Below are 19,004 nucleotides of genomic sequence, written 5' to 3'. Positions count from 1 at the left end.
AGAGCGGCTGGGCCCGTGAGCCATGGCCGCTGAGACTGCGCGTCCGGAGCCTGTGCTCCGCAACGGGAGAGGCCACAACAGTGAGAGGCCCGCGTAACACAAAACAAAACAAAACAAAACAAAACAAAAAAATAGGCATTTTTTTAATTGAATAGATGCTTCTCCAAAGAAATATGCAAATGCCAATAAGCATGTGAAAAGATGTTCAACAACGTTAGCCATCAGGGAAATGCAAATCAAAACTACAATGAGATATCACTTCATATCCACTAGGATGGCTATAATAAAACTTTTTAAATGAAAATAACGAGAGTTGGCAAGGATGTGGAGAAATTAGAACCTTGTACTTTGCTAGTAGGAATGTAAAATATTTAGTTCCTGCTATAGAGCTACAGTAGATAACAGTTTAGAAAAAAATGCTAAATAGAGTTACCTCATACTCAGCACTTCCATTCCTAGGTCATATCCAAGAGAATTTAACACATATAACCACACAAAAACTTGTACACAAATATTCATATCAGTGTTATTCATGATAGCTAAAAAGTGGAAACAATCAAAATGTATATCAAGTGTAAACAAATAAATTAAGCATGGTATATATCCATACGATGGAATATTATCCAGCCGTAAAAAGACTGAAGTATTCATTCATGCTACCACATAGATGAACCTTGAAAGCATTATGCTAAGTGAAAGAAGACAAAGAGACCACATGCAATATAATTTTATTTATATGAAATATCCAGAATAGGCAAATTTATAGAGACAGAGTGTAGATTAGTGATTGCCAAGGGCTGGGAGGAGTAGAGAATGAGCAGTAACTGCTATGGTTTGAGATTTCTTTGGGTGATGATGACAATGTTCTGGAACTAGAAAATAGTGATGGTTGCACAACTTTGTGAACATACTAAAATTCATTGAATTGTGCACATTAAAGGGTGAATTTTATGGCATGTGAATTATCTGAAAATAAATGAATATGGAAATAAATTAATGAATTTAATATATATATGCCTGTATGTGCCTAGGTGTGGAATTGCTGGGTCATATTGTGTCTCTAGGTTTAACTTTTTAAGGAACTGTCAAATGGTTTTTCAAAGTGGCTGCTCCATTTTATAGTCCCACCGGCAATGTTTCAGAGTTCCAATTTCTGCACATCGAAAGGCCCATTTTTAAGAGATCCTACTAGCAGACAAATCTGCAACAAAGTCTATAGGGAACAAATGGAAAATGCTGAAGTTTTTGCGGTCTTAGGAGCGTGTGTATGTGCTTGTTTGCAGGTTTCAGAGAAAGTCCATTGATGGAAGCTTTGGTTCCAATGATGGTAAGAAAAATCCCTCATTTCAATTCAAACTGATGTCAAGTATGTGGCAACATTCCATTTGGTACTTTTGTCTCTCTGACTTTTGTGATTTCCCAAACCCTCTATTGATTCCTACCCCCCCACAGACACACACCATTAGAGTGGTCTAATCTGCAGTCTTTCTACAGAAAGCAGAGCCAGTGAGAACCAATTTATGCACTTGATAATTACTGAGATATGGAGCTCACACTAAGAGCCTTTGTTCGGAGAGTTCCTTGTAGTTGTCCAAGCCCATTTGTCAGCAATTCATCTTTTTAAGAAGTTTAATCTTTTCTAGGACGTAACATGTTCATATCTGTCTTATCACAGAGCTGACTTGTAAACAATGGTAAGAATTTATTGTGTCAAATCTAATACAGAGCTTACTTTTCCCAAATTGAGACAGAGGGTTTTTTTTTTCAAGGATCTAGAAAACTGAAGTATATGAGACTAGCAAGTATAATAGAGTATTATAACTTTGGGAAATCCAGAGTAATTGATTATCCAACCGTTGTAATATGCCCTTTCCTCCGCTCTGAGAATTTGAACAAAGGAATTCAGTTGCTTGATCTTTTTATCAAATCTTTAAAACAAAAATTAAATGTCCTTATTTTTAAAACTTGAGATATAATTGACATATAACATTGTATAAGTTTTGGGTGTACAACATGATTCTATATTTGTATATATTGCAAAATGCTCACCACTAGAAATCTAATAACATCTATCACCACACAGTTATACTTTTTTTTCTTGTGATGAGAACTTTTAAGATCTATTCTTTTAGCAATTTTCAAATATACAATACAGTATTATTAACTCTAGTCACCATGTTGTACATTACATCCCCAGGACTTATTTATATTTTATAACTGGAAGTTTGCACCTTTTGTTAAGTGTCCTATTTTTTGAAAAGCCTAAATCAGCATGAGTTACTCAGTGCTCACAAGCTATGTGGCATAGAATGATCATTTGGAAAAGGAATGATGGAGTGAGACTTGATTTTTAAGTCACATGCAGCAGATTTTTTTTCTAATTTTTATTGGAGTGTAGTTGTTTTACAATGTTGTGTTAGTTTCTACTGTACAGCAAAGTGAATCAGCTATACATAGACATATATCCCCTCTTTTTTTGGATCTCCTTCCTATTTAGGTCACCGCAGAGCATTGAGCAGAGTTCCCTGTGCTATATAGTAGGTATGCAGCAGATGTTTAGTTCTGTGTTTTCTACAGTTAAGTTAGAAAGACACAAAGCGACTCCCTACCCAACCCAGCAGGAGTATCTCTCCCTCTGCTGGAGGTCTGCTTCTCCTGCCTTCCTTTGACTTTTGTCTTCCTTAATGTCAACGTGTCTATTTTTCCAGGCATCCAGGCAATGGGTTTTAATAACATTCAACAGCCAATGTAAAGGAATATAAAAGAACACCTGCTCTAGTGTCTTTAAAATGCTAAGTACTACTTTCTATTTTATTCATAAAATGTTAAAATGAACTGTCTTCTCTCTGGATCTCAGCCTTTTCCCTCTGATGCTCTCCAGGTTTTGCTCTTATTTAGGCCTAGGCGAACTTAGAAAGCCTGATTGGTTGGATCCGATAGGTGCTCTGTGAATGGATGCTCTGTTATTTTTATTGTATGAGTGAAGTCATTTTATCACTGCAATGACACTTGAAGGAATTTCATATTCAGAAGGGTCTCCTGAACAGTGAAGCACTGGTGGACAGAGCTGGGACTTGAGCCAAATCACTGTCCAAGATCAAGAAGGCTCTGAAAATTAGCTAAGAGCTAGAGGTACCCTTCAGATAACAAGCAGAAATGAATGAGTGACCAAAAAAAAAAATAAATAAAGATGCATCCGTTGGATTCATGTGGCTGCAGGTAGCAGCAAAGTTTATCTCAAACATACCTAAACAATAAAGAGTGTCTCCTCTCCCTGGAAGTTGAGCAGAACGGTGGGCTTCAGGATTCACTGAGTCCAGTGGCTCTGGTCCTTTTTCCTTCCATTCCCTTGACTCTGCTTTGCCCCCAGAGCTGGTAGTGAGATGGGTCCTCACCTGACAATGTCCAGAAGGAAGGACTGTTTCAGAAGCACCTATCAACTTCTCTCATGTTTCATTGGCCTAGAGAGGATCATATACTTGTTGCTAAACCAGTCACTGCAAAGGAATCTATTTACTTACAGATCAATCAAGCCTGCTTATAGAATTAGGGTGAGGTCATCTTTTTCTAGGACCAGGGTTTCTCAAACTCAACATTATTGACATTACAGCCAGATGATTCTTTGTTGTTGGGAGCTGCCCTGTACACTATAGGATGTTTAACCACATCCTTCACCTCAACCTACTAGAATTCAGTAATACACTCCCTCCCTGTGACAACTAAAGTAATGCCCATTGTCAAACGTCCTCCTGGGAGCAAAATGTTCCCCCCGCCCCTACCCCCAACCGATAATCACTGACTTAAAAATATGGGCTGCCAGGCACAGGTGAGGGAGGATACCCAAACAAAATCCCAGCTTAGTTAGGAAGTAGGAAATAGGAATGTTCACCACAAAGGGCTTTGAAATCAGGAGGAAGTAAGGAACCTATGTAATGCTGAGAGGCTACGGGGAAAGATGGCACATGACCACTGGTGAGACAAGACCTAGGTTCTTCAAACAAGAACAGAGAAGATAAGCTCTTCCCTAGGGAGGAACCAGTTAGTGACTCTTAATCATATGAAACAGAACACGGAGAAACCAGCCTGTAGCAAGAGACAGAGGCAAGTGAGGGACATTATCTGAAAGCTAATGTGAAAGATTCAGGGGAGGAACCAACCTTTAGAGAGGAGCAAGGATACAGAAATGTCTTTGTCTCCCAAGGGCCAGTATCAGTGTGCCCACGGGGGCTACGAGAAGTTTAATGGAGCTTAGAGCTACAGGAAATGCCCTGGGGGCTAGTGCCTAGAAGAAATGCTAGGAGCAGCGTTTGAGAAAGGGGACCCCACTAGATTTGGCATGTTGTCTGCCGCAATCAACGTGGAGCTAGATATCTGAGGAACTTGGCCTGATGCTTTCACCCTAGGTATGCCTGAGATGGAGGAAATGGAGCCAGGTCCCTACAATTTGCTAAATTGTCGGCAGCTCTGTTTTAGTTATGTAATGATAGGAAGGCTGCATTTGGAAACTCTGTCAGCTCCCCTGCATGTGTTTTTCTTTGATTTGCCTGCAGTTTTTAAAGTTGTGTTTGAAAAATGTTGACATTGGCTCCAACTAAACTAAATAGCAAAGGAAGTTCTTTCATACTTCATGGGATAAAGAAGGAGATAAGAGCCTGGAGCCCAGGTGAAATGGAAATAGTGTTGGTAAAGAGCAGCTTCAGGCTGTGAAGGGACTTTACTACTGTGGTGTGAATGGATGGACACTGTATTCTCTATTCCTCACTTAGCACTTAGGACAGGGGCCTCTGTGGTAATCTGAGGGGCACTGGGCAAGGCTCTGTGTTCTAAAAACATGTCCTCCAGTGGCTCTATCAGTGAAAAAAACCCATACTTCACATCATTGTTAAAGAATCTATACAGAAATTCAGTTACCACTTTGAAAGAGAGACAGATGAAACATGACTCACAGGCCTCTGGGACCACATGAGCTGTCACCACGAACCTGGGTGCAGCCTAAGCGGAGGGTACTTTCTCAAGTGAGGGAGCTTGGTGAACTTGCCAAGTTTGCAGATTTAAGAACCAAATGGCCAATCAGATCCTTCCCTGGATGGAGCGATTACTGAATCAGCCTCCCAGCAAAGAGCAGGGCCCAGAAGGGATAAGACAAGCAGCATGCTGAGTTCAGAGGGGTCAAGGAGCACAGGCCATCCTCAGGCTCTGTGGCAACGGGTCTCAGACTCTAGTCCTGACTCTCTACTCTGCTTTTTCCCAACTTTGCCTGCCCAGTTTTTTCTTCTAGAGGAATTTTACTTTTACATCCTTCTGCAAAGATTAGTGGTTTTCTTCATTTTCTCCTCAACTTTTGAGACACAGCATGACACTCGTTGGGATAGGTAGCCAACTGGCATAAAAATGAAATCTCATGGCAGCTAGTTCACAGCGTTGCTGACTCCCTCTTTCGCTTCCAACCTCCTGAGTCTGGAGATGGAAGGGGGTAGGACAATTATAAATGTGACGTCCCTGAAAGAGCCAGGCATGCTCAAAATGAAATGAAGTTTTTCTCCTCACATGGAGCAATTAATATAAAAGGCAAGCATGCAAGCATATCCTATTCTAAGTTAGTAAAGCAGACAGATGGCAAAGGGCTCGCGCGCAGAGAAAAACATACCAGAACAAGTTTCCTCATTAAGATGAGCTCATTCACAACTTTATATGTTTGCTTATTCCCAGCCAGAACATCTTGGTCTGTCCTATAAACTGATATTTTGTGTTTAATTCTGCTTTCTAAATGCCATACAGTTAAATAGAAATATGGCTTGCCTTCTGGGCGCATCCATCATGTTTGAAGTTTGGGAGGTAATGCTTCGGTTTTTGCATTCTAAGAAGGTCTTAGACATTAGAAACGTTAACAGAATACCGTTATCCCGTGTTGACCAATCTCCTATTTAATTGTGCATACAGAAGTGCACAGATTTGAAACAAGTGCACTGCTCATGAAAATCTCGATGCTCTTGTCCATCATAGAACCATTGTTGTTGTGGTTGCCTCGAGGTGAAAAGAACTAGCGACTACATCGAAACCAGGTCCTGCTCGATTGCGAGGCAGAGTGCAGAAATCATCGAAGTTTGAACAAACCTACACAGCTGGCTTTTTCTTTTTAGTGAAGTTGTCGCCTAACAAAACAGTGATTGTTTTTGTTTGCTCACTTGCTTTGACTTTAGTTTTTGCATTTTTTTCTCTTTTGATCACACACACGAAAACCCTTTGCCTCCTACAGACCATTTCAACCCCCCCGCTGCAGCGGAACTCAAGCGTTCTCCGACGCACGTGTCTACTTCCCATGCCAGGGGCCTTCCCAGGAACAGAAAATGCCAAAAATTCTGGGGTTTATGATTTTAGTATAATTCTTCGCTTACTATTTGCACATGTAACATTTGGAAAAGTTTGAGGCGCGTCATCTTAAAGAATGTTTTTCTCTCACTGCCAACAACCACTTGGCAACAGACATGCCTATTCCACCTCTGAACTATCCCCCAAATAACCCATATTCCTGCACATCCTTAGTTCATGTTGTCATCATTTTTTGCTCCAAGGGGTGCAGTAATTTCCATCCTGTCAGGGCTCAGCCTGTCTATAGTTAGGGTACTGTTAATGACTGTGAGAAATAAACCTCCGAATTATAGCCCCTTAATCACAGAAATTTATTTCTGGTGTTTATGTTCAGTGGTGGCCTTCCTCACAGTGATTCCAGGACCCATGCTCCGTTGTTCTTGTGATTCTGCAATACTGTCAGGCAGGAATCAGCAACGTTTTTTCTGTAAAGTGCCAAATGGTAAATGTTTTAGGCTCTGCGGGCCATGTAGTCTCTGTTGCAACTGCTCCACTCTGCCATTGTAGCCAAAAGCAGCCATAGACATACTCAACACGTGGCTGTGTTTCAGTAGAACGTCATATATAAATACTGAAATTTATAATTTTACCTGCCATAAAATACTCTTCGTCTTCTGATTTTTCCCTAGCCATTTAAAAAATTTAAGGGCTTCCCTGGTGGTGCAGTGGTTGAGAATCTGCCTGCCAATGCAGGGGACACGGGTTCGAGCCCTGGTCTGGAAGGATCCCACGTGCCGCGGAGCAGCTGGGCCCGTGAGCCACAATTATTGAGCCTGCGCGTCTGGAGCCTGTGCTCCGCAACAAGAGAGGCCGCGACAGTGAGAGGCCCGCGTACCGCAATGAAGAGTGGCCCCCGCTCGCCGCAACTAGAGAAAGCCCTCGCACAGAAACAAAGACCCAACACAGCCAAAAATAAATAAATAAATAAATTTATTAAAAATAAAAATAAAAAATTTAAAACCATTTTTAGTTTAAGGGCCACACAAAAACGGGTGGCAGGCTAGATTTGGTCTGCAGACCATACAATTGGCCTGCAGGCTCCCATATTAGAGTGAAAAGAAAATCAAACTATTTAGAGTTATGTTCTTTCATTTTGGCAACTGGACATAAAGTGTTTGCCTCTTTGCTTTTCTTTTTAACAGGCTCTGGAAATACGTCGGTGTCACATCCCATTGCTGCCAGCACCCCTGAAGAAAGCAATTATGGGGCAATAGGTATTTCCTACAATGAGTCCATTCATGGAAGTGTTTCCTGATTCTCCAAAGAATAGGATACAAGGAGCCCTCCAGCCACTAATAACTGTGAGAGTGGGCAAGGCGGTCATCGTATAAGATTATCTTTTATTTATAAGATGAATTGGCTGGATGATCTGGAAGGTTCCTTCCAGCTCTAATTTTCTCTGGTTCTATTGATCCGTTTCTTGGATCTGCTAGCCACACTCGAGCAGAATTTTCTATGGTTGCCATCAACTCCCTTGGGGATTTTTTCGTACCCAGCCTGAGTTTAGGGTGTGAAAGATGCGTCAAGAGTCTGACGTCAGGGAGCCCGACATCAACTGACCCGTTGTTTCATTCTCAGGTTTCAGTGGAGTAAGGGCGATCAGAAGACTGAGGCTGTGCAGCAGGTGAACACGGCTGAAGCCTAACGATCTTCCATTTGGGCTAACTGCATAAATGAACCTGCTCACTGCCACCCAGTCATTCACATGGCAACCCCCAGGGCTCGTTCAGTGGCCTGAAGGGGACAGAATTCTGATCCCTGTCTTGTTAGAGTCGGCGTGCATTGACGCTTCCACACACTTCCATGATGCTTGCGGGCCTATGAATGGTGCGCCTTAAGCTGTCAGTGTAGAGGGGCTGGGAATCCTGTATGCCTGCCCTGTTATTCTGTAACTTTGAGAAGCATGTGGGCTCAGTGCTGGAGACTTATCTCTGGCTCTGCAAGAACAGGGTTTGTTTGTTTTTTTTTTTAACTATCTGAATAGAAGAAATAAAGCAAAAGGTAGGCTCTGCTCATGTGCTCATTAGGCTGCACAAATTCCCATCTGCTCTGGGAAACATTCACAGGAACACAAGGATTCTTCTTCCTGAGAATGTTCTTTCCATTATATAATCATAGATACAGCATGTGGGGGATTTTGGTGTACAAATACTTTATCCACGAGAAATGTATAGCTGCTGGACATGTGGTTACTTATACGTACATGTGGTAGATGCTATACATAATTACGTGCATGTGTATGTTTATACATTTATGCTCATATTTTAAAATATGAAACATAAAATATAAGCATAATATTATTTTTGCATCCAAATAGTTAACAGAGCAGATGCCTTTATATTATGTATTCAGCCCTAGAAAGAGATGCTTTAAATATAAAAATAGGAGGAGAGGAAAATTAGAAGTCCATTGAGGAGGAACTGAGAGAAAGAACATGTGCTGTGGGTAAGGAGTTGGTTTTTACCAACACAACGTTTTCAGGAATGAGTCAGCACTGTGCTTTTTGCAGAGAAAGATGGGCTCCATGGGTTCTTCTCAGCTTGGGAAGGCAGATGAGTCTCCTCTGTTTCAGATGAGTCAAGCTCCAGTCCTGGCAGGCAAATGTCCTCCTCCGACGGCAGACAGCCGTGCCAGTCAGACACGGACAGCTCCGTGGAGGAGAGTGACTTCGACACCATGCCAGACATTGAGAGCGATAAGAACGTCATCCGGACCAAGGTACTTCTGCCTGGTGGTGCTCTTCGAGAGGGCGAAAAGTTCAGGAGCCAAATACAACTTCAGCAATACCTCAATTTCCTTTATATATATATTTTTTTTCTTCAGGGGGAGTCAGATTTCTCAGTGAGCTTTTTATTTATTTATTAAACGTCTTTATTGGGGTATAATTGCTTTACAATGGTGTGTTCGTTTCTGCTGTATAACAAAGTCAATCAGCTATACATAAACATATATCCCCATATTTCCTCCCTCCTGCGTCTCCCTCCCACCCTCCCTATCCCACCCCTCTAGATGGTCACAAAGCACCGAGCTGATCTCCCTGTGCTATGCAGCTGCTTCCCACTAGCTAGCTATTTTACATCTGGTAGTATATATATGCTCAGGGGGCTTTTTAGATAAAACTTAGCTACATACTAAAAGCAATACTTGGTTAATTAACACTTCTTTCTGGAGGGAGAAAGTGAGAGCAGTAAAGAAAACAGAGCGCTAAAATGCTCTCAGGGTCTAAAGTGGCTGACCATAGACAAAAATGAGGAAGCGATCCAACCAAATGGAAGAAAAGATTCATTTGAACGGTGTACTTGGAAAAACTCCCTGGTTGTATACATAAAATCCTTCAGGAGTAAAAGATCATTTATTTCTGGCTTGTATGTATCACATTGTGTTGTATCCAGTAAGGGACACAAAGGTGAATCATACCGTTTCAACCTCGTAATTCAAGAATCACACAATGGGCATCTCTGAAAACTGGGAAACCAATTCTTGAGATTTAAGAAGCATTCAAGACTCCCAACATGTTTCCCACATCAGCCAATTTCCCTAAAGCCAAGGGAAATACTAGGATTTTTAAAGGCATCCTGGGAAAAGCAAAATTAAAAGAAAAGTCTTGTTAAATAATGTTAATCCCTAGTGAGTGATTAAATTGAAATGTGTAAAGCTCTCCTTTATATTTTATGCAAGAAATCCAAGTACAGTTTTGCATTCTCTTTTTGTTTGGCATCTCAGATGTTCCTTTACCTGTCAGATCTGTCCAGGAAGGACCGGAGAATTGTCAGCAAAAAATATAAGATTTATTTTTGGTGAGTAGATGACCAGGAGGGCTATGGTTCTCTCTAGCAAAATTAAAGTTTTCTTTGTAAAAGCCACAATCACTTACGAGATTCATATAAGTGAATCAAATCACAGGTTTCAGTGTTTAATGAGGCACAGGTATAGGTGTTTAAAGGATTCATGCCACATTCGATAGGAAAGACAAAAATGAACTACCAAAGGCAACCAGCCCTAAATTAAATAAATACAAAGTATTAAATAAGAACAGTAGTGGAATCCCATAGGGAGACACTAAATCCTTTTCTAGGAAAATACAGTAATGATAACATTAATGTCACCACCTTCCCTCTTCTCCTCACCAGGACTTGCTCTTGGAAGAGCCAGTGATTAGAGGGATGAGATGCCCAGAGCATCTCATAGTAGCTGGAAACCACCCTGAGTGAAGATGATACCATCAGCCAATGATAGATAGACCTGCAACGGTCAGACAAAGATGCAGTCTTCCTACAAGCAGGGAGTCTGAGGTGCCTGGCAGGGTCCCCTCCTTCCTCTCAGAAACCCCCAGCTGACACTTGTGATAGCCCTTCCCATTCTTTTTTCTGGAAGGATACCCTTTTACTGGGATACAGATATTACAGGAAAACAAGGGCCAGTGGGGACCACATGGAATTCCAAAGTAGGACCATCATTTTGGAACTAAGAGATATCTAAAAGAGCCACATCCCTTTGTGAGATCCATCACCCATTACCTACTTGCAGATCACTTTTTAAAAAAATTTTTTTAAGTCACAACTTTTTATTTTTATTTTTTAAATTCATTTATTTTTGGTCGTGTTGGGTCTTTGTTGCTGTGCGCAGACTTCCTCTAGTTGCGTCGAGCAGGGTCTACTCTTCGTTGCGGTGTGCAGGCTTCTCACTGTGGTGGGCTTCTCTTGTTGCGGAGCACAGGCTCTAGGCGCGCGGGCTTCAGTAGTTGTGGCACACGGGCTCAGCAGTTGTGGATCGCGAGCTCTAGAGCACAAGTTCAGTAGTTGTGGCGCACGGGCTTAGTTGCTCTGCAGCATGTGGGATCTTCCCGGACCAGGGATCAAACCTGTATCCCCTGCATTGGAAGCCGGATTCTTAACCACTGCACCACCAGGGAAGTCCGTCTCTGACCACTTTTAACCTAACAATATCCTAAATAGATAGGCCCTCATTAATAACTGGTTAAACCAGAAGCAAGTATTATTTACACTGTTTTACAAGTAATTGTATGAGAGGAAGATTGGAGAAACAGTAACCACATAATCAGTTTCTAATCGCTTTTGTGAGTTAACTAGGGAGTTATGGGGTGGAAAGATTCTTTTTTTAAAAAAATAAAAGGGCAAAGTTTCCATTGTTATTTTGGAAATAACCATTTCTCGTTCTTTCTGCCTGTGTAGGAACATCATTACCATTGCTGTGTTTTATGCGCTGCCTGTGATCCAGCTGGTTATCACCTACCAGACAGTAAGTGCTGCCCCGAACTCCAAAATCCCACCTTTTATACTGCAGGGAAAGATCTTTGCTGCGACTTACAGAGAAAGGTATAACTTGAGCTCCATCCAAGAATTAATTCCCCATTTGGGTTCCCACTGGATTTCTCCACTGGTTCGTCTTTGACCTTTAAATCTAGTTCCCAATTGTTTTATCACAGACCTCTTGTACTATTTTGACTACCAATCTGAAATTATTACCTTGCACTCATTTAGTCTTGGTATCTATCAACTATGTCTATTTTTTACCAGTCTGAACTTTTGATCATCATGGGATGATGAGTAAAGTTCCAGACCAAAACAAAGAAACCTGATGTCTAATTTAGCCTGTGTCCTCTCATTGAGGGTAAATATGTTTTGTAAAAGCAAAAACAGCTTCACAAAACTAATGAAATATTAAAAGAAAATATAAAATAAATTAAAAAACAAACAAAAACAATAATTAAAATAGCTTGACGGGCTTCCCTGGTGGCGCAGCGGTTGCGCGTCCGCCTGCCGATGCAGGGGAACTGGGTTCGCGCCCCGGTCTGGGAGGATCCCACGTGCCGCGGAGCGGCTGGGCCCGTGAGCCATGGCCGCTGAGCCTGCGCGTCCGGAGCCTGTCCTCCGCAACGGGAAAGGCCGCAGCAGAGGGAGGCCCGCATACCATAAAAAAAAAAAAAAAAAAAAAAAAAAAAAATAGCTTGAGAATCCCCACTGCACCTTCACAGAACCCTAGGGTCCAGGTCACTTAAGTGATCTCGTCTGGGATCTATTACACATGAGAAAGCCCATTTGGAATAGCACCAGGCTAAAGGTGTTTCTAATGCAATGGTTCTCAAACTTTTCATTAAAATCATCTGGGGGACTTTAAAAAATCCCAGTGTCCAAGCTGCACCCCACACCAGTTAGATCAGAGTGGAATCAGGCATCAGTATTGATGAAACTCCCAGTGATTCCAGAGTACAGCCAAGTTTGAGAGCCAGGAGTTTAATAATATTTCACCAATTCCATACTTAATACGTGATGAGGACGAGGACTTTGTAAGGCTTGAGCACCACCATTTATAATCTAAATATTCTCTGAATACTTTGGTGCTCTGTCAGAAGATACAGCTATGCTGTGATCTAGGAAGGTTCTTAATGATAGCGATAGTGATAACTATGGAAAACTGATCACACATCTCCTTATGTCCACCTGCTCTGTGGTTATCATTTCCACACAGAGGATGGAACAGCTCCCAGGATTCATCTAGAAAATAGGATGTACCATGACCATCCTAATAGGCAGGTCCCAATGTTAGCATCCTCTCAAAATCCTTTTATAATGAGAACAAAGGAAACATACTCGGTTGCATTCTGCCGTGAGGCCACATAATGAGGGACACAGAATATTTCAATTCAAAGCAAGATGGCAGCATTTAAAGGAAATGTGTCTATACTGTGTAAAGGCTGAGGATAATGACCCATCCCCTGCTGAGAAGGAGCGCTGGTTACACTGTAAATCACTGACAGTTGATCGCTGTGAGCACTGTCCACTTTTTGTGATTTCAGGCTCAGGGGGTGGAGGAAAACAGCATCTCCTCTTCTCACTCTTGGTTTTACAGATACTCAATGTCACTGGTAACCAGGACATCTGCTACTACAACTTCCTCTGTGCTCACCCCTGGGGTGTCCTGAGGTAAGCCCAGTCCTCTGAGGCAATGAGAGATGCCTTTCTGTGTAATGTGGCGATTTCAGTTTTTAAAAATACTAGAAACGATTGTGGAAAACTACCCCAATCAAGGGTAAAGAGGAATGAAATCAAGAAGTTGAGGCCAGGTATGCCCCTTCCATTCCTGTATGGGGGCCTCAGGAAACAGTCCTGAGGAGAAGGCAGAGATGTGTTTGAAAATACCAGGTCCCTAGCTGTGATGACCCTCATCCACGGGCCTGAGCTACGAGTACATTCAATCCATTAAACAACCTCATGAGATAGATAGGATTATTATTACCCCCGTTTTTAGATGAAGATGTTAAGGCTTAGTTAGAAAGGTAAGGACTTGCGGAAGGTCCCTCAGCTGTTAGTGACGTTGAGACTCACACCGGGGCCTGCTGCCCCCAAGGCCATGCTCCAGCCTCCAGAACACGGCGAAGTGGAGAGAGCATTTGCCTGGGAGTTGCGAGCCTGGCTTCTTGATCCAGAACTGAACTAGTCTCAGTTTCCTTAAATAAACCTGCTGGCTGTGACCAGTTGACACTTATCCTGAAATTCATGGTTACAGAGCTGAGTATGGACACATAACGTGGGTCCATCCATCTATGTGAATTCACTCTCACAGTGTAGCTGAAACACTTGGCCCAACTGCCCATCTGTGGAGCGACTCTCTTTCCTAGGATTCATTCCCCGCCAGTGCCATCAGCACAAGCGAGGATTGAGTGGGTGTTAGGGAAGCTAAGCAGGCATCCCTGAGAGGAAACGGACACATTATCACAGGCTAAGCATCCTAACGTGGCGTTAGGTTAAAGATGCTTTCTGATGATCTCGGTCCTGAAATCTCACGGAAAGGTTAGCAGTGGAAAACACTGAATGCTGATTTCACTCGCTCATCCATGCCTTCATTCAGTCTCTAAAGCTCTTTGACACCTTGACTCTCTCATGGTCTCTCTGTCATCCCCTTAGTGCCTTCAACAACATTCTCAGTAACCTGGGCCACATGCTCCTGGGCTGCCTCTTTCTGCTGATAGTCTTGCGCCGGGACATTCTCCATCGAAGAGCCCTGGAAGCCAAGGACATCTTTGCTATGGTGAGGAGAGGGTGGGACGAGAGAGGTGAGAGCTAGGAAGGGTTATGGTTCCAAACGGGATCTGCAAAGAGGAGGGACATCTGGCTAGACGGTGTGACGATGGACTATGTGTAATGGACCACACGAGGCCAGAGCATGGGCGTCCCGGTTCTGTGGCTGAGTCACTAAGGAGTATCTTTCCACTGACCAAGCTTTCTGCTTTTTCAGGAGTATGGGATTCCCAAACACTTCGGTCTCTTCTATGCTATGGGCATCGCACTGATGACGGAAGGGGTGCTCAGTGCTTGTTACCATGTCTGCCCTAATTACTCCAACTTCCAATTCGGTAATTAGAATTTACATCAGCTACACAGATTTGAGTTATAGGAGCCTTATCCTGGGACCCTCTCAGAAATGCCAAGGTCGTGCTTGCAAGAATTAAATGACATTTTATGTGAAGTGATCTGAGGGCACCTCACCACAGGGCATGGTTTCCCCACATTGTACCGTTTTTTTCTCTCTGACCACCTTTTATAGACTACAAAAGAGTGAACACTGGGTACTGATCTCATGGCTAGATCTGCAGGCGGGCGATGGGCTAAGTGTCAGGCAGCAGGTCAGGTAGAAGCCACCAACAGACATCTAGAAATCTCCCTCAGTGTAGCTTGGCTTAATTTAGCAGTTTGCCTGCTTTGGGTTGAAAGTAATCGAAAACCCAATTCGAATTGGATTAAATAATAAGGACAATCATCAGTGCAGCTTGGCTTAATTTAGCAGTTTACCTGCTTTGGGTTGAAAGTAATCGAAAAGCCAATTCGAATTGGATTAAATAATAAGTACACTCATCAGCACACCAGCCGAACGTACAGAGGTGGAATGGCCTTGTGGGTAGTTTGTCTGATGGCTCTGGCTCCGCTTCTCTGTGATTCCCTTAGTTGCACCCAGCCTGCACACTGGTGGTCTCCTCAGGCTGCCTTCCCTCATGGTGGCAGAAATAGCTACAGCAGGTCTTGGCTTCCTGTCTCCACACCATGATGTCTACAGAAAGCAGCGAGCTGGCTTCCAGGAGCCTTCATTAGAGAGCAGGAAACTTCTTTTCCCCAAACTCCCCAGATAACAGCCCCTCATGCCTCAACAGCTTACACAGCCCTGAGCTTACTCCAGAATCTTTCTCTGTGTGAGGGTTAGCTCGGGCCAGCATTGCTACACCAGTCATGGTGGCAAAGGAGGTGAGGTTACCTTTAGACCAATGAGACCCTTCCCTGGAACCAGGGGTGCGGTTAGCTTTCCTAAAGCAAGTGGTCTGGGAGGGTGTGCATTCCTGAATAGAAAATGGGCTGAGATATTTGAGTTGGTATCGAGATGCTGTTAGGATGGAGAAAGGGAATAGCTGATGCTGGAAGAAGGCAATTAACAATGTCCTCCACACTCGAGGATAAGGTTTTTAAAAACAGTTATTTTGTGTTTGTGCTCTATCCTCTGGCTGTTAACTCAGAACACCACAGAAATTCTCCGTCACGTTTTAATTTTTTTAAATTAGAAGACATTTTTAATAGAGGAAAACTATAGAGAACAATATCATTCACCACTCAGAAGGACCAAATGCCAACACTTTAAAATATGTGCCTTAAATCTACTTTAAGAAATAAAGCATTGTGTAAAGCTGAGGTCCCATTTTGAACTGTTTTCTAAACTTATCAACTCTCCCCTTCCTTAGAAGCAACAACTGTGATTAATTTTATATTTAACCTTCAGTTTGCTTTTATAGTTTTTCTTCATTTGTAACAAATTAATATTAATTTATCACACTTTGTTCGGCATCCTTCTTTTTTCATTCAACAATATGTTTTCAAGATTTATTGGTATTAAATCAAGGATATCCAGTTCATTCATTTTTAAAGATTGTCATTCTGTAATAAAAATATACCACATTTATTCCTCTATTGAACACTTAGAGGTTGCCAATATTCTGCTAGTACAGACAGTGCTACAATGACTAGCCTCATCTATGCCTCTTTGTGCACTTGTGAGAGAGGTTCCCTGGAATACCTAGAAGTAGAATTTTGGGGTTACCTGGTCCTGGTTGATGCATCTTCCATTCTACCAAAAACAGCCAACTTTCTCCCCAGAATATTAATTCCCACTCCCACTAGCTGAGTGAGAGTTTCCACTTCCCCCATATCATCACTAACGTGTTATTATTAGACATGTACACTTTTGCCACATTTTTTAGTAACATGGGACATTGCATTGCTGTTTTAATTTGCATTTCCTTAACCCCCATGCAGCTAAGCCACATGTAATTTCTAACTGTCTTCCATCCCTAGGTTAGAAAGCCTTGTATATGAGCAGTAAGCAATGTGGTTATGTTTCAATATGCTGAGAAGGACCTCCTGCACCCACGTAGGAGTCTCTTTATTGTCATACTGCCCTGTTCCCATTAAGGATTCTTTTGTTGTTGTTGGACGGGAGCATTTATACACACATAGCCCTGCGAATGGGGATAGGCAATTATTCATCATATCATCTGATACTTTTCTTCTGTGAGCTAGGAACGCCCCTCCTGGAGGGGGTGAGAGGTGGAGTGTATAGGGTTTACCTAGAATGTGCCTGGAGAGGCTGGCATGTTGGAGGTCACCACGCGGTCTGAGGGCAGCAAATACTCCAAGGCCTGAAGGGAGGGGTTCTCTGAGGCTGAAGAGAGGTCTGTCTGCCACGTACTGGATCTCGATTGTCTCGGCTTCTCCTCAGACACCTCCTTCATGTACATAATCGCCGGACTCTGCATGCTGAAGCTCTATCAGACCCGCCACCCAGACATCAACGCCAGTGCCTACGCTGCTTACATCTCCTTCGCCCTGGTCATCACGCTCACCGTCCTTGGAGTGGTGCGTCCCTCCCCACAGCTGGCAGCCCTCTTGGGAGGCTTTGTATTTTGTTTTTTGGACCTCAGGTGAACAGGTTTAATTAATCATAATCCTTGGCTCATGACACACTCTCATCATTGGTCCGTTCATAGCATTTTAGTTACTGAGCTAGAATTTTTAATAATGTAACAGGCCCCTGGAACAGTGCCCCTGGACAGTGTTAATACAAAGCTGGGACCTGACTCGGGTGAGACTGGAATAGAGATGTACAGGCTGATGGGAGAGAGACTGACTTGAAAGGACAAAAACCACTTTCTAAATGTGCGTGCACATGTGTCAGTCGTCTTCTGTTACTTGAAGAGCATTAGCTCCCAGCTTTAGACCTACTGCCTCTTCACCTGCTGTTCAGCTGCCTCACCCATTGCTTCCCTTTTCCATTTCTTTCTTTTTCATTTGGCCAGGTAGCCATTCTTTTTCCTGCCCTGGGTGCAGTAAGATACCTGTGAGATCAGAGAAGGGGGAAAACCCAAAATTCACACACAGCTAGGTTTTTGACACCTTATGCATACACGAGAGATGAAACAATTTTAGTGAGTTCTCTGGGAAAAAAACAAACAAACAAACCCAGATGAAGGTAACTTCCATCTTTACTCCTAGGTGTTTGGGAAAAATGACCTGTGGTTGTTCTGGGTCATCTTCTCTGCAATCCATATTCTGGCTTCTCTGGCCCTCAGCACCCAGATCTACTACATGGGTCGTTTCAAGATAGGTGAGTCACCTGTTACTCTATACTAAACATGCTGATTAACTCACCCTGAGAAAGAATTGTCTTGCCTATCCTAAACGGAAGTGTTACTTGTCACCGTGAACGCTTGCTCTGAATTCTGTGTTTAATAGCATATATTTTCTCCAAGAGCTTTCTCTCCTGTATAAGACAGCAACAATCTACTATCACTAGTTGTGTTTTCAACTGAGACACTAAGCTAGCTCAGAGCTGAGGCGTCCTTCCAACTCCAAGTCCCAAAAGCTTTACAATTCGCCAAACTTTGAAAGTGCATTTGTAGAACAGTATGATCATGACACCGCTAGTTCCACCGAGAAAAATGTTTTTCAGTTCATGGCACTTAAAAGGAGCATTTCTCTAACCATCCTAAATGGTTAACAATAATAAATTCTACATTATTTTCAAATTCTGGGGCTGGAAGTTTGGGAGGCCAACTTGCCAATCTTAGAGGCAGGACACCTGCCGAACGCCCTCTGACGGCATGAATGTATCACATTAGATCGCCAAGTGTTCTGTGGAAATCAGCTTCTGATCTGCTCTTGATCAGTCAGCATACATTTGAGCAGGTGCAAGTCATTATAGAGCATCTAAATTTCACCCATCATTTTAAAGTCCGGGAAGTCAGGCTCAAAGATTCATTTGTATATTTCAAGAAAAACCAATATATATATATATATAAACTAGGCCCATCCCTAATATTTGCAGAGCCCAAGGCAAGATTGTAAATAAAAGCCCACTTACCATATGTATAAAAATGTTTAAGTTATAAAGCAGACTAAAAAAGTATTAAATATGTGGTAGAAAGGAAGGAAGAAAGAAGGAAGACCAACAAACTGATAAATATACCTTCATTACAACCTACAAGGTACAAGTTCAATTTAAAATTCTCAGGTGCATGGAAGAGTACTCCAGAACATAGCTGTACAGGAGAGCTGGTCCCCAGCCCCTGCCCCTCT

General features: G+C 42.5%; 1 protein-coding gene across 5 annotated transcripts in view; it reads left to right on the top strand.

Moving 5' to 3' along the window:
• SIDT1 (SID1 transmembrane family member 1) overlaps positions 1 to 19,004 on the top strand; it is an 87,202-nt gene that overhangs the window by 53,376 nt on the left and 14,822 nt on the right. For all 5 annotated transcript variants that reach the window (XM_024120277.1, XM_007113570.2, XM_024120274.1 and 2 more), the window contains 10 exons: positions 1,284 to 1,327; positions 7,512 to 7,583; positions 8,942 to 9,087; positions 10,093 to 10,166; positions 11,562 to 11,628; positions 13,240 to 13,313; positions 14,295 to 14,418; positions 14,626 to 14,743; positions 17,149 to 17,285; positions 17,922 to 18,033. In XM_024120277.1, the coding sequence (XP_023976045.1) occupies positions 1,284 to 1,327; positions 7,512 to 7,583; positions 8,942 to 9,087; positions 10,093 to 10,166; positions 11,562 to 11,628; positions 13,240 to 13,313; positions 14,295 to 14,418; positions 14,626 to 14,743; positions 17,149 to 17,285; positions 17,922 to 18,033 (968 nt within the window). The remainder of the gene's footprint in view (positions 1 to 1,283; positions 1,328 to 7,511; positions 7,584 to 8,941; positions 9,088 to 10,092; positions 10,167 to 11,561; positions 11,629 to 13,239; positions 13,314 to 14,294; positions 14,419 to 14,625; positions 14,744 to 17,148; positions 17,286 to 17,921; positions 18,034 to 19,004) is intronic.

This window comes from Physeter macrocephalus, chromosome 1 (genome assembly GCF_002837175.3).
Source record: "Physeter macrocephalus isolate SW-GA chromosome 1, ASM283717v5, whole genome shotgun sequence".
NCBI classification, from domain to species: domain Eukaryota; kingdom Metazoa; phylum Chordata; class Mammalia; order Artiodactyla; family Physeteridae; genus Physeter; species Physeter macrocephalus.
The sequence above is the reverse complement of the archived record's forward strand: the minus strand, read 5'-3'. Positions and strand labels throughout refer to the sequence as shown.